We start from the raw sequence: 16,193 nt of genomic DNA on the forward strand, positions 1-16,193 counted from the left end.
AGCGCCACTCCTCTACCAACCTGTCACCCTTCCAGGTGGTCTTGGGGTATCAGCCGGTCCTGGTGCCATGGCAACAGAGCCAGACGGAGGCTCCTGCGGTGGAGGCATGGGTGGAGCGCTCTCAGGAGACCTGGAATGGTGTCCAGGAGTGCCTAAGGAGGGCTGGTGAACGACACAAGGAGAGCGCTGACCACCACCGCAGTGACGCCCCCGTGTATAGTCCGGGGGACAGAGTCTGGCTCTCGACGCGGAACCTGCCCCTCCGCCTGCCCTGCCGGAAGCTGGGTCCACGGTTTGTGGGGCCGTTCAAAGTCCTGAGGAGGATAAACGAGGTGTGTTACAGGTTACAACTCCCTACATATTACCGCATTAACCCCTCGTTTCATGTGTCTCTCCTCAGGCCGGTGGTAGCTGGTCCACTGCAGGACGATGAGGTGCTGGAGGTCCCCCCCGCCCCCCCTGGACATCGGGGGGGCCCCGGCGTACACAGTCCGAACCATCCTGGACTCCCGACGTCGGGTAGGGGGCCTGCAGTACCTCGTGGACTGGGAGGGGTACGGTCCGGAGGAGAGGTGCTGGGTTCCGGCGGCGGACATTCTAGATCCACCGATGCTACAAGAATTCCACCGTCGCCGTCCGGATCGGCCGGCGCCTCGCCCTCCGGGCCGTCCCCGAGGCCGGCGTCGGCGCGCGGCTCCAGGGAGGGGTACTGTCACAGTATCTAACGAAGGTGGCGCCCCTCCTCGGTCGGGCGGCGCTCGCCGGTCGTCGTCGCCGGCCTATTAGCTGCCACCGATCGTTGTTTCTGTGTCTTTTGGTTTTGTCTGTCTATCCCGCACCTGTTTTGTGTTTGTCATTAGTGGGGGGTTATTTAGTGTGTATTTTCAGTTGGGGTTCTCGTGCGGGATTGTTCATTTGTTCACTCAGGACAGTTGTAATTATATCCGATTAAGTAGACATTATATTGCCCGGCTGCGCCCCGCGCGCTGTTTGTTTTCCAGTGCGCTTATTTGTTTTGGGAAAAGTGTTTTCTCCTGGCGGACTTCGCCACGCACCCTGTGCCCAACGGCTATTGCGTCTTGTATTTATTATTAAAACTCAGTTGCTCCGGCCCTCTGTCTCCTGCTCCTGATTTCACATATCTACTGGTCCTAGACAATCGTGACAGACAGACTGTGTTTGTTCCCGCACTCAGGACTTTGACTATTGGTTACACAGTCTTTTGGCCTCCCATCCTATTCTAACCACCTCTCGCCGGCTTTGTATTCATGTTACCTGATGAAATTTCTGTACAATATGATCTTGTTGCCATCTGATGCACATTCAGATGTCATAAATCAGCACTGCAGAGCTCTCCCTGTCCTCTGCCGTGCCTTGATTGTATTTCTGTTGATGATATCTGGAAATGTGCATGTACACCCTGGCCCATCTACAGTTGCTATCCCCAATTCGGACTTCTGCTCTGATATCTGATTCACTGATTTCTGTTCTCGTAAAAGCCTGGGTTTTCTGCAAGTTAACACTAAAAGCTTAATACCTAAAATGGATCAATTGAAAGTGTGGGTTCACAGCTCCAATCCAGATGTGTTGGTCATTACTGAGACGTGGTTAAGGAAGAATGTTTTGAATACTGATGTTAACCTTTCTGGTTATAACTTTTATCTTCCAAAGGTGGGGGAGTGGCAATCTTTACCAAGGATCACCTTCAGTGCTCGGTTGTCTCCACCCAAACAATTTGATTTGCTGGTTTTAAGTATTAAACTTTCAAATAGCTCTTTGTTGACTGTTGCTGGGTGCTATCTTCCTCCATCAGCACCGGCCTGTACCCTACCTGCCTTAAGCTCTCTCCTGGCCCCTTACACCAAGTCTGAATTTGTCCTGCTAGGTGACCTAAACTGGGACATGCTTAAATCACCTGACCAAGTCCTAAAGCTCCCTAAATCTTTCTCAGATTATTACCAATCCCACAAGGTAAAGGCTACGCAGAAAAGGCTACTCTTCTTGATGTTATCCTCACAAATAATCCTGATAGGTATCAGTCTGGTGTTTTCTGTAATGACCCTAGTGATCACTGTTTTACAGCCTGTGTTCGTAATGGCGGCTCAGCGAAACGACCTGTCTCGATTTGTTATAGACGCTTGTTCAAAAAAAATAAAAATCATGATCAAGCCTTCCTTCATGACCTGACCTCTGTAAAATGATATAGAATCAGCTTGATCCCCTCTGTCGAAGACACTTGGACCTTCTTTTGGTATATTTTCAGTGGTATTGTTAACAAACACACCCCCATAAAGAAAATGATAATAAAAAAATAAAAAAACAGGTTTGGCCCCTGGTTCGACCGTGATTTTGCAGAGTTACTCCACCTCAAGAATTGCATTTGGTGAAAGACTCGGCACACGCATACTCAAGCTGACTGGCTATCATTCAGGCAAATGAGAAATAAGTGCACTCAGGCTGTTCGGAAGGCCAAAGTTAGTTACTTTAAGGAGCAGTTCTCTCTCTCTGGGTCTAACCCCAAGAAGTTCTGGAAAATGGTTAAAGACCTGGAGAATAAACCCTCCTCCTCACAGCTGCCCATGTCCCTTAAAGTTGATGTGGTTGTTACTGACAAGAAGCACATGGCTGAGCTTTTTAATCACCACTTCATTAATCAGGATTCCTATTTGACTCAGTCATGCCTCCTTGCCCGTCCAACATTTCCTCATCTCCCAAATCAAATCAAAGTTTATTTGTCATGTGCGCCGAATACAACAGGTGTAGTAGACCTTACAGTGAAATGCTTACTTACAGGCTCTAACCAACAGTGCAAAAAGGTATTAGGTGAACAACAGGTAAGTAAAAAAATAAAAACAGTAAAAAATACTATATACAGTAGCGAGGCTATAACAGTAGCGAGGCTATATACAGGTACCGGTTACTCGGGCTGATTGAGGTAGTATGTACATGTAGACATGGTTAAAGTGACTATGCATATATGATAAACAGAGAGTAGCAGTAGCGGAAAAGAGGGGTTGGCAGGTGGTGGGACAGTGCAGATAGCCCGGTTGGCCAATGTGCGGGGGCACTGGTTGGTCGGGCCAATTGAGGTAGTATGTACATGAATGTATAGTTAAAGTGACAAAGCATATATGATAAACAGAGTAGTAGCAGCGTAAAAGAGGGGTTTGGGGGGGGGGGGGGGGCACACACACAATGCAAATAGTCCAGGTAGCCATTTGATTACAGGTTCAGGAGTCTTATGGCTTGGGGTTGAAAACTGTTGAGAAGCCTTTTTGTCCTAGACTTGGCACTCCGGTACTGCTTGCCATGCGGTAGTAGAGAGAACAATCTATGACTGGGGTGGCTGGGGTCTGACAATTTTTAGGGTCTTCCTCTGACACCGCCTGGTATAGAGGTCCTGGATGGCAGGCAGCTTAGCCCCAGTGATGTACTGGGCCGTACGCACTACCCTCTGTAGTGCCTTGCGGTCAGAGGCCGAGAAATTGCCATACCAGGCAGTGACGCAACCCGTCAGGATGCTCTCGATGTTGCAACTGTAGAACCTTTTGAGGATCTGAGGACCCATGCCAAATCTTTTTAGTTTCCTGAGGGGGAATAGGCTTTGTCGTGCCCTCTTCACAACTGTCTTGGTGTGTTTGGATCATTCTAGTTTGTTGGTGATGTGGACACCAAGGAACTTGAAGCTCTCAACCTGCTCCACTACAGCCCCGTCGATGAGAATGGGGGCGTGCTCGGTGCTCCTTTTCCTGTAGTCTACAATCATCTCCTTAGTCTTGGTTACGTTGAGGGATAGGTTGTTATTCTGGCACCACCCAGCCAGGTCTCTGACCTCCTACCTATAAGCTGTCTCGTTGTTGTCGGTGATCAGGCCTAACACTGTTGTGTCGTCTGAAAACTTGATGGTGTTGGAGTCGTGCCTGGCCTTGCAGTCGTGCCTGGCCTTGCAGTCATGGGTGAACAGGGAGTACAGGAGGGAACTGAGCACGCACCCCTGGGGAGCTCCAGTGTTGAGGATCAGTGTGGCAGATGTGTTGCTACCTACCCTCACCGCCTGGGGGCGGCCCGTCAGGTAGTCCAGGATCCAGTTGCAGAGGGTGTTTCGTCTCAGGATCCTTAGCTTAGTGATGATCTTTGAGGGTACTATGGTGTGGAACGCTGAGCTGTAGTCAATGAATAGCATTCTCACGTAGGTGTTCCTTTTGTCCAGGTGGGAAAGGGCAGTGTGCAGTGCAATAGAGATGGCATCATCTGTGGATCTGTTTGGGCGGTATGCAAATTGGAGTGGGACTAGGGTTTCTGGGATAATGGTGTTGATGTGAGCCATTACCAGCCTTTCAAAGCACTTCATGGCTACGGACGTGAGTGCTACGCGTCTGTAGTCATTTAGGCAGGTTGCCTTCGTGTTCTTGGGCACAGGCACTATGGTGGTCTGCTTGAAACATGTTGGTATTACAGACTGAATCAGGGACATGTTGAAAATGTCAGTGAAAACACCTGCCAGTTGGTCAGCACATGCCCGGAGCACACGCCCTGGTAATCCGTCTGGCCCCGCAGCCTTGTGTATGTTGACCTGTTCAAAGGTCTTACTCACGTCTGCTACGGAGAGCGTGATCACACAGTGGTCCGGAACAGCTGATGCTCTCACGCATGCCTCAGTATTGCTTGCCTCGAAGCGAGCATAGAAGTGATTTAGCTCGTCTGGTAGGCTCGTGTCACTGGGCAGCTCGTGGCTGTGCTTCCCTTTGTAGTCTGTAATAGTTAAGATGAGCGTCGGAGCCGGTGTAGTATGAATCTTAGTACCATTCAATCCCACCCCTTCTAATGCAACTATCCCCGATGCTTCTCCCTCTTTTTCCCCTGCCCCACAACAAAGTTTCACCCTGCAGGCAGTCACTTAGTCTGGGGTGCTAAAGGAGCTCTTGAAACTTGACCGCAAAAAAAAGGGTTTAGACCCTTTCTTCTTTAAGGTTGCTGAACCTTAAGTTAAATCTAGACTTAGTTTCCTCTTTCATCCCAGCTGCCAAACTAACCCTGATTCAGATGGCCATCCTACCCATGCTAGATTACAGAGACATATGGACACAAATATTTACACATGTTAAGTTCGCTGAAAATAAACGCAGTTGACAGTGAGAGGATGTTTCTTTTGTGTAATGACTAAATACACTGTGAATAACGATAACAATAAGTAAAAATAACATGGCTATATACAGGGAGTACCAGTACCGAGTCGATGTGCAGGGGTATGAGGTAATTGATGTAGCAACTGTATGTAGATATACTGCAGGTAGGGGTAAAGTGTATGTGTGTATGTTTGGGTGCCAGTGTGTGTGCAAGAGAGTCAGTACAAGAGTTATTGCAAAAAAGGGTCAATGCAGGTAGTCCGGGTAGCCAGTTGATTAGCTATTTGGCAGTCTTGTTTAGCAGTCTGATGGCTTGGGGGTAGAAGCTGTTCAGGGTCCTGTTGATTCCAGACTTGGTGCACTGGCACCGCTTGCCGTGCGGTAGCAGAGAGAACAGTCTATTGCTTGGGTGGCTGGAGTCTTTGACCATTTTTTGGGCCTTCCTCTGACACTGCCTGATATAGAGGTCCTGGATGGCAGGGAGCTCGGCCCCAGTGATGTACTGGGTGGTACTGACCACCCTCTGTGGGGCCTTGCGGTCGGGTGCCTTGCAGTTGCCGTACTATACGGAGCCCATGCCAAATCTTTGCAGGCTTCTGAGGGGGAAGAGGTGTGGACCATGTTGGACCATGTTTATTCCTTAGTGATGTGGATACCGATTAACTTGAAGCTCTTGGCCCTCTCCACTACAGCCCCATTGATATGCATCCTGTAGTCCACAATCAGCTCCTTTGTCTTGCTGACATTGAGGGAGATGTGGCACCACACTGACAGGTCTTTGGCCTCCTCCCTATAGGTTCTCATCATCGTCGGTGATCAGTCCTACCGTTGTTGGTAGCAAACTTGATGGTAGTGTTGGAATCGTGCTCGGCCTCACAGTCGTGTGTGAACAGGTAATACAGGAGTGGACTAAGCACACACACCCCTGAGGGGCCCCCATGTTGGTGGTCAGCGTGGTGGATGTGTTGTTGCCTACCCTCACCGCCTTGGGCACAGCCCATCAAGAAGTCCAGGATTTAGTTGCAGAGGGAGATGTTTAGTCGCAGGGTCCTGAGCTTTGAGGGGACTATGGTGTTGAATGCCGAGCTGTAGTCAATCTACAGCATTCTTACATACAGTTGAAGTCGGAAGTTTACATACACTTAGGTTGGAGTCATTAAAACTCGTTTTTCAACCACTCCACAAATTTCTTGTTAACAAACTTTAGTTTTGGCAAGTTAGTTAGGACATTTACTTTGTGGATGGCACAAGTAATTTTACAAACAATTGTTTGCAGACAGATTATTTCACTTATTATTCACTGTATCACAATTCCAGTGGGTCAGAAGTTTACATACACTAACCGGCTGACTACACCGCTCGCGTCGAGTGCACAAGCGTTGCAAAATAAATGTAGAAATCTATATTATTCAATTATTGCACCCACACTGCTCGCGCGCGCCAACGAGTGTCTGCATTGCCAAGGGCTAAAATAGAAGTCAGTTCTATTGCTGACGCAGATCGCGCTGCAAGTCCTGCCTCTCCCATCTCATTGGTTTATAAAAGCAGGTACCCATCTCCTCATTGGTTATACCCACGTGGGTGACTGAAAGACGAAATAGGTCGGTGGCAGTAATGCACGTAATTTATTTATATTGCGATTGGCAACTTTAAGTCTAGAGAAGAAAAAGCCTGGAAGGAGGAGAGATGACTAGAAATGATTCAGTTGACCATTTTATGTTTGGATTAATTGGTAGAGTAGAGAGTAGAGGACCTTGTGCATTTCAGGTAAAATATCAACTCAATGTTTATAGACCCGGACAAATTAGCGAGCAACAACAAGCTAGCTAAATAGGACAAATTAGCTAGCAAGTGCAAGCTAGCTAGCTAAATTGCCATTAAGGTTTAATGCTTTTCGACCTGTCCCCGAATTAATGTAGTCGGCTCAGAGTTTGTTTTGATATTTTAACCTGCGTGTCGTGATCGCGTTTGGTGTGGGTGAACAAAACAAATTTATGCACGATTGCGCACGCACGCAGCCGGTTTGGGTTCCGTGTAAGTTGACTGTGCCTTTAAACAGCTTGGAAAACTCCAGAAAATGATGTCATGGCTTTAGAAGCTTCTGTTAGGCTAATTGACATCATTTGAGTCAATTGGAGGTGTACCTGTGGATGTATTTCAAGGCCTACCTTCAAACTCAGTGCTACTTTGCTTGACATCATGGGAAAATCTAAAGAAATCAGCCAAGACCTCAGAAAGAAAGTGTAAACCTCCACAAGTCTGGTTCATCTTTGGGAGCAATTTCCAAACGCCTGAAGGTACCACGTTCATCTGTACAAACAATAGTACACAAGTATAAACACCGTGGGACCACACAGCCGTCATACCGCTCAGGAAAGTGACGCGTTCCGTCTCCAAGAGATGAACGTACTTTGGTGCGAAAAGTGCAAATCAATCCCAGAACAACAGCAAAGGACCTTGTGAAGCTGCTGGAGAAAACCGGTACAAAAGTATCTATATCCACAGTAAAACGAGTCCTATATCGACAACCTGAAAGGTCACTCAGCGAGGAAGAAGCCACTGCTCCAAAACCGCCACAAAAAAGCCAGGTTTGCAACTGCACATGGGGACAAAGATCGTACTTTTTGGAGAAATGTCCTCTGGTCTGATGTAACAAAAATAACTTTTTGGCAATAATTACTATTGTTATGTTTGGAGAAAAAAGGGGGAGGCTTGCATGCCGAAGAACACCATCCCAACCGTGAAGCACAGGGGTGGCAGCATCATGTTGTGGGATTGCTTTGCTGCAGGAGGGACTGGTGCACTTCACAACATAGATGACATAAGGAAGGAAAATGTGGATATATTGAAGCAACATCTCAAGACATCAGCCAGGACGTTAAAGCTTGGTCGCAAATGGGTCTTCCAAATGGACAATGACCCCAAGCATACTTCCAAAGTTGTGGAAAAATGTCCCAAGGACAACAAAGTCAAGGTATTGGAGTGGCCATCACAAAGCCCTGACCTCAATCCCATAGAATTTTTGTGGGCAGAACTGAAAAAGCATGTGCAAGCAAGGAGGCCTACAAACCTGACTCAGTTACACCAGCTCTGTCAGAAGGAATGGGCCAAAATTCACCCAACTTATTGTGGGAAGCTTGTGGAAGGCTACCCAAAACGTTTGACCCAAGTTAAACAATTTAAAGGCAATGCTACCAAATACAAATTTAGTGTATGTAAACTTCTGACCCACTGGGAATGTGATGAAAGAAATAAAAGCTGAAAGAAATCATTCTCTCTACTATTATTCTGACATTTCACATTCTTAAAATAAAGTGGTGATCCTAACTGACCTAAGACAGGGAATTTTTACTAGGATTAAATGTCAGGAATTGTGAAAAACAGTTTAAATGTATTTGGCTAAGGTGTATGTAAACTTTCGACTTCAACTGTAGGTATTATTTTTGTACAGGTAGGTGAGGTCAGTGTGGAGTGCAATAGAGATTGCATCATCTGTGGATCTGTTGGGGCGGTATGGAAATTGGGAGTGGGTCCAGGGTGTCTGGCATGATGGTGTTGATGTGCGCCATGACCAGCCTTTCAAACCATTTCATTGCTATAGATGTGAGTGCTACAGGGCGATAGTCTTTTAGACAGGTTACCTTGGCGTTCTTGGGCATGGAGACTATGGTGGTCTTCTTGAAACAAGTGGTATTACCGGATAGGTTGAAAATGCCAGTGAGGACACTTGCCAGCTGGTCATCGCATGCTCAGAGTACGCATCCTGGTTTTCCGTCAGGCCCTAAGGCCTTACAAATGTTAACCTGTTTGAAGGTCTTACTCACATTGTCTATGAAGAGCGAGATCTCACAGTCATCAGGAACAGCTGGTGCTCTCATGCATGGTTCAGTGGTGTTTGCCTCAAAGCGAGCATAGAAGGCATTTAGCTCATCTGGTACGCTTGCGTCGCTGGGCACCTTGTGGCTGGGATTTCCTTTATAATCCGTGATAGCTTGCAAGCCCTGCCACATCCGTCGAGCGCAAGAACTGGCGTAGTAGGATTAGATCTTAGTCCTGTATTGATGCATTGCCTATTTGATGGCTCGGAGGAGGTCGTAGCGGGATTTCTTGTAAGCGTCCGGATTAGTGTCACGCTTCTTGAAAACATCAGCTCTAGCCTTTAGCCCAATGCGAATCTTGCCTGTAATCCGCGATTTGTGACGCAGCCCCAGATTTCAATATCTGATAATAAATTCAAGCAAACCGTCAAGCTTTACAGTCCACTCCAGATAGGTTTCTACAGGCTTGGTGCAGGGCCTCAGTGGGCTGGGCTCAGTAGACCAACACTCTCCTGTCTATACTCCTCGAAGAAAGGCTGGCCTGACCATGGGCCCTTCTCAGACAACAGCCCTGCCTTCAGCTGGCCAGCCATGCAGAGTATGTGGGCCAAGCTCTGCTCCAGAAATATACCACCCCTAGCCTAGCTAACCCTTTCCTGACCACAAGGGCTTAAGGCCGGCCAAGCCTACAGAGCACTAGTCACCATTTTCATCACGTCGTCCCCCACAAATGATGCAGATGTTCTTACATATGTTGAGTCTTGACAGTGTTTGCAACGTGTACCACATTTTGTTACAATATAAATATCCTTGACTGATTTATATGCATTTATGTGCCAGACCACACCCACATAAATGTTTATTGATCAATAGTGGCCATGTTGTTTTAGGGACTAGTCTGGAAAATATTGCGTTGAGTGTCCTTTGTCCATTGACGCCACATAACACGTTTCGTGCAGATCGGTCATTCGGTGCCAGAGGAGTAGCGTTTTAAGTGTTTTTCACAAAATTACAAATTACGGAAAATCCATCATGGTGGACTTTATGGGTCCCCGAGGCAAGAGAAGGACATATGTACCAAATTTCATGAATTTAGGTCAAACTGTGTGAGGTGTGTGACCTTTCAAAGTTAGCTTTTTCAATCGTTATAGCGCCACCATCTGGCCAATCATTGTATTTTTATTAAATGCCGTATCTCTAAGGCAAGAGACACCATTCACCCAAGTTTCGTCAAAATCGGACTGGTGCTGTCTGAGATATTACCTGTGACGAACGGACGGAGAAAGATTAACGGTCTCTTCCTCGATTTCATTGTGGGGGACAATTACTCAAGTGTGACCAAATCATTCACTTGCGGCAGTTGTATGCAACAACCAGGTTTACGATTCCCTGATAAGCAGGTTTGATGACATTTGAAAGATAACATCGTAAGACATTTTAAGAAAAATCTAAGTGGATGAAGCCTGCAAAATGTTGATTACAAGTTAAGCACCTGTTAACTTGGAGATTACAAAATGAATAGGGAGACAGACAAGACAGACAAACAGACAAGACAGACAGACAGACAGACAAGACAGACAAGACAGACAAGACAGACAAGACAGACAAGACAGACTTCCTTCCTTCCTTCCTTCAGGAGGATGGGTTAGGCAGGTGTTTTGGGTTCTACAGGTCAGACACACCCATACCGTACACAGACCTGGGGTCAAATACTATTTAAAAAATAATTTGATTGCACTTGCCTGTTACATTGAATCCAATAGAAAAGTCTTGAAAGTGCAAACCCCGCCTACCTGGCACTCCAGGCAGGCTAAAGCAAACATTGAAAGTATCTGAAAGGTTTCAAAAAGTATTTGAATCCAGGTCTGCCCATACAATATGTTCCTACTACAGTACCTGGATGGCCAGCTGATAAGAGACTCAGAGGCAGCATCACCTTCTGAGTCTGTCTGGAGAGACCAGTCACTCTGAGACAAGGCTGCCAGGCTACAGGAAAAGACAGACTGGGCCATTAGAAAAACTACAGGTACCTGCCAAAATAAAGGAAACACTTGAGTAAATTAGGAATACAAAGCATATTGAAAGCAGGTGCTTCCACACACACACACACACACACACACACAGACACACACACGGTTCCAAAGTTAATTAAGCAATTAACATCCCATCACGCTTAGGGTCACGTATAAAAATGCCCGGTTGCCCATTATATTGGCTACCAAGAAGTGATCTAAGTGACTTTGAAAGAGGGGTTTCAAAGGGACATAGGGGGTTTAAAGAGTGTGTGTGTGTGTGTGTGTGTGTGTGTGTGTGTGTGTGTGTGTGTGTGTGTGTGTGTGTGTTTGTCTCAGTCACCAGATCTCAATTGAACACTAATGGAAGATTGCAGAGCGGCTCCTGAGACAGAGCTTTACATCACCATCAACAAAACACCAAATTATGGAATTTCTCTTGGAAGAGTTCCACACACTTGTAGAATCTATTTTGGCGTCACATGGTGACCCAATGGCCTATTAAGACACTTCGTTGGTGTTTATTTTATTTTGACACTAACTAATGAGGAATTATTTTATTAATTCATCAACTGATTTACTGTCGGCTAACTAAGTACTGAGGTTCCTACTGTTGACCTGTTTAACAGTAACTAAGTACTGAGGTTCCTGTTGACCTGTTTAACAGTAACTAAGTACTGAGGTTCCTACTGTTGACCTGTTTAACAGTAACTAAGTAGTGAGGTTCCTACTGTTGACCTGTTTAACAGTAACTAAGTACTGAGGTTCCTGTTGACCTGTTTAACAGTAACTAAGTAGTGAGGTTCCTACTGTTGACCTGTTTAACAGTAACTAAGTAGTGAGGTTCCTACTGTTGACCTGTTTAACAGTTACTAAGTAGTGAGGTTCCTACTGTTGACCTGTTTAACAGTAACTAAGTAGTGAGGTTCCTACTGTTGACCTGTTTAACAGTAACTAAGTACTGAGGTTCCTACTGTTGACCTGTTTAACAGTAACTAAGTAGTGAGGTTCCTACTGTTGACCTGTTTAACAGTAACTAAGTACTGAGGTTCCTACTGTTGACCTGTTTAACAGTAACTAAGTACTGAGGTTCCTACTGTTGACCTGTTTAACAGTAACTAAGTACTGAGGTTCCTACTGTTGACCTGTTTAACAGTAACTAAGTACTGAGGTTCCTACTGTTGACCTGTTTAACAGTAACTAAGTAGTGAGGTTCCTACTGTTGACCTGTTTAACAGTAACTAAGTAGTGAGGTTCCTACTGTTGACCTGTTTAACAGTAACTAAGTACTGAGGTTCCTACTGTTGACCTGTTTAACAGTAACTAAGTACTGAGGTTCCTACTGTTGACCTGTTTAACAGTAACTAAGTACTGAGGTTCCTACTGTTGACCTGTTTAACAGTAACTAAGTACTGAGGTTCCTACTGTTGACCTGTTTAACAGTAACTAAGTAGTGAGGTTCCTACTGTTGACCTGTTTAACAGTAACTAAGTAGTGAGGTTCCTACTGTTGACCTGTTTAACAGTAACTAAGTACTGAGGTTCCTACTGTTGACCTGTTTAACAGTAACTAAGTACTGAGGTTCCTACTGTTGACCTGTTTAACAGTAACTAAGTACTGAGGTTCCTACTGTTGACCTGTTTAACAGTAACTAAGTACTGAGGTTCCTACTGTTGACCTGTTTAACAGTTACTAAGTAGTGAGGTTCCTACTGTTGACCTGTTTAACTTCCCGTATTAATGTTATGGTTAAAGTCTGACGCAACACTGGGCCAGGGACACACTGATAATGTATCTCTGATTCTGTAGCAGCTGATGTTGTGTCCTCCTCGCAGCCTTTCGGGCCGGTGTTTACAGAACATTTGATACTGTCGGATTAGAATTTAAAGGGCTTATCTCCAAAAGGCACATTAGACATTTTCTCTGCTTCTGTGCTAGAGGTGTCTCCCTGTTGCAACTTGTGTTAAACTAGATTGATTTATGATTGACTATCTGTGACTGCTCTTCTCTTAAATTCAGCTGAAAAAGCCCTTTTAAACCTGTCTAGCTATAATAAGTAGATAGTAGGCCTAGCTACATAGATATACTGGGTGTCAGCAACAGCATCACATCCTGAGTCTGTCTGGAGAGACCAGTGGGTCTGAGACAAGGTTGCCAGGCTACAGGACAATACATAGTATTTTGTGTGCCATTAGACTGTGCCATTAACCCTATACAATAATAGAGCAGGACATAATGGGTCTGCATAGTGTTTCAGACAGGTTAAAGATAATTTAGCCAGTCCTAGAACCTCTAGAGCTAGCAAGTGTAGCGATAGCAGTAGGCTGGCCAAATGGTTTCGTAACAGGCTATAGTATCTGAAACGTGTGCTCTCTCTCCCCCTCTTTCTCTGGTCTGGCCTCAGGTCTGCCTCACAGGGCAAGCTGTGAAACCCAACCCACTGAACAACCCCCCCCCGTAATAGATAGTCCCCTCTACCCCCTCCCAAACCCACCCAGTACCCCCTCTAAGGGCCCTGATGAGATACCCAGGCAGGCAGAGTACCACCTCTATGAAACCAGAGCAGTGCTTAGCGTGATAGAACACTGTGACCACAGTCTGGATACAGCCCCTAATGGTACAATTAACACACTGTTACCAAGGGCAACAACATACAGCAACTAATCCTTAAAGTGGTCAGTTAATGCTGAAAGCAACCCGAGTTGATACAGAGATCAAACATATTTGAGAGTGCGTTATTATAATGGCCATGACCTAATCTGAACTCCTATAAAACATGAGTGAAGACCTGAAGGTTCAAGCCTGACAAAACAGCAGGAGCATTAATTAGTGTGTCTATTTTTGGTATTTTATTATGATCCCCATTAGCTGTTTCGAAAGCAGCAGCTACTCTTCCTGGGGTACACACAAAACATGAAACATGACATAAATCACAACATTAATAGACAAGAACAGCTCAAGGACAGAACTAAATCATTTTTTATTTTAAAAAGGCACACAGAGCTACATATTAATACACACACAAACTATCTAGATGAAATAGGGGAGAGACGTTGTGCCGTGAGGTGTTGCTTCATCTGTTTTTTTAAACCAGGTTGGCTTTTCATTTGAGCAATATGAGTTCCATGCAATAACGTCTCTTTATAATACTGAACACTTTCTTGATTTTGTTCTTTGTTCTGGATTTGGGGACTGTCTGTATTTCAGGAGTTTGTTCTTTGTACCAGCAACTTATTGGATGTGCATAGAGTACATTTGAATCTTGATACACTGATCAAACGCAATGGAGACAGAGTGCATTATAAGAGCAAAGCTGATTTGAACTCACCCATGTCTGCTGAGGACGGCCTGAGCCTGCTGTTCGATGAACAGGTCCCCGGGGGAGATGCCGTAGGGCAGGGGGGCTCGGCGGGCTGCCAGGGGGGAGCTGGGGACAGCATCCACGCTGTAAGACTCCCTGGATGAGACCCTGGATGAAGGGGGGCTGAGATGCTGCTCCAGAGGGCTGGTCTGGGGAAGGGTCTGTTGGGGTTGGGTATGGAGGGTATCCTGTGGCCTACTGCTGGCTCCTCTGGGCCCGCCTGCCATTGTCCTCTCCTGGGCCAGCTGATAGTTCTCCAGATTCATCATCCTCTCCCGCTCTGAGAAGGTGCTGGCCCTCTCCCGGGTGGGCGGAGGGGCCTGGGTGTGGGTAGAGCCGTGGCCTGGTGCAGGAGCTTGGCCAGCCTCAGCAGGGTGAGTCTGCATGAAGACCCGGCCCAGTCTGGAGCTGTAGGGAGCCCTGCGAGAACTCTCCCTCCCTCCTCTTCCCTCCTCCACCTCCTCTCTATCTCTCCTACGCTCGGTGACTGCTGGGGCCCCTCTGTCGGAGACGTCATACTCTCTACGTGAGCGCGAGTAACGGGGGGAGTAGTCCATGTTGATCTCCTGATCCAGGACGATGCCGTAACGCTCAGAGAGTTGGCGACGGCGCTCGGCTTTGTAGCGGGCGATCCGTTCAGCCTTGGAGCTGAGGCTGGCTGGGTCCACTGGGCCACCAGAGAGGGATAGGACAGGCTCTGTGTGGGGGTGGGCGGCTGGTCCAGGCTGGTCCCCCGGTCTGCCCCTGGACTGTCTGTCTGGGGAAGACACCTGCATCTGTGGGATCTCCATGTCTTCTCTGCTGTAACGTCTCACTGTGGAACCGGAGGGAGACAAACACACAGTAAGGATGTGTCCCAAATGACACCGCCGCCTATATAGTCCCCAAGTTATGACCAGAGCCGTATCAAATTCAAATCTGGACCTCGAAGCCAGTTCCACTGCGGTTTTTTTTTCCTTCATTTGTTCCCCTCTAATCAGGGACTGAGTCAGACCTGGGACACCAGGTGGGTGCAATTAATTATCAGGTAGAACAGAAAAGCAGCAGGCTCCGGACCAGGCTCCGGGTAAGAGTTGGATACACGTGATATAGGGAATAGGGAGGCATTTGGAACTCAACCTAAATCATATGAACACACCGTCTCAAACATGGCATGACACGAGGAGTTGGCAAGAGAGCAGAAACAGGTTGTCACCCAAACGTGGTCAGCATACATACCCATGATTGGCTCACAGCGGTCTGAGGCCCGGGTGTATCGTGGCAGGTCCTCCTCCAGGATACGGTTGACCACCAGGCCGACACAGCTGGGCGTCAGGGCAGGAGGAACGTCACTCTCTATACCCTCCAGACGCCTGGCTATCCTCTCCTTCCTGCTTCATACCAGACAGGTGCATACAGAGATTACTGTGTTATCACATACTGAAACAGTTTATTTATTTAACCTTTATTTTAGCAGGGAGTCCCATTCAGACCAAGGTCTATTTTGCAAGGGAGCCCTGCATCTTAACAATTGCACAATGAAGGTAGCATAGGAGAGTAGTAAATACACCAATAAACACTAAATACAAATCATGAAAAACCACATTCCTCTAAAGGAAATCCCAGTTGGAAGATTCCTGGATTCAGAAAGGAATAAACAGGACATCCAGAAATCTTCAATCAGAATTTCTGGAAAACCTGGGAATTTTAACTAAATTTTGTCACCCTACTGTAGTACCAACATGAAACGGTCTGAGGTAACTATGACAGTGGATGAGAACTGAAAGGATGTATGGAAATGGTCTGAGGTAACTATGACAGTGGATGACAACTGAAAGGATGTATGGAAACGGAGGGACAGAGGGAGGGTTGTCATTGTCAAGGGTTCCGAATCGACA

At 46.6% G+C, this 16,193-nt stretch overlaps 1 protein-coding gene across 11 annotated transcripts in view; it reads right to left on the bottom strand.

The window, feature by feature from the left end:
* Nucleotides 1-16,193, bottom strand: part of LOC115157482 (supervillin) — a 97,035-nt gene that overhangs the window by 54,477 nt on the left and 26,365 nt on the right. For 7 of the 11 annotated variants that reach the window (XM_029705774.1, XM_029705769.1, XM_029705767.1 and 4 more), the window contains exons 5-7: nucleotides 15,535-15,689; nucleotides 14,284-15,130; nucleotides 10,841-10,930 (exon numbers count right to left, since the gene is read on the bottom strand). In XM_029705774.1, the coding sequence (XP_029561634.1) occupies nucleotides 10,841-10,930; nucleotides 14,284-15,130; nucleotides 15,535-15,689 (1,092 nt within the window). The remainder of the gene's footprint in view (nucleotides 1-10,840; nucleotides 10,931-14,283; nucleotides 15,131-15,534; nucleotides 15,690-16,193) is intronic. The other 4 variants (XM_029705775.1, XM_029705776.1, XM_029705768.1 and 1 more) reach the window with 2 other exon arrangements.

The sequence above is a fragment of the Salmo trutta genome, chromosome 21 (assembly GCF_901001165.1).
Source record: "Salmo trutta chromosome 21, fSalTru1.1, whole genome shotgun sequence".
Classification (NCBI taxonomy): Eukaryota; Metazoa; Chordata; class Actinopteri; order Salmoniformes; family Salmonidae; genus Salmo; species Salmo trutta.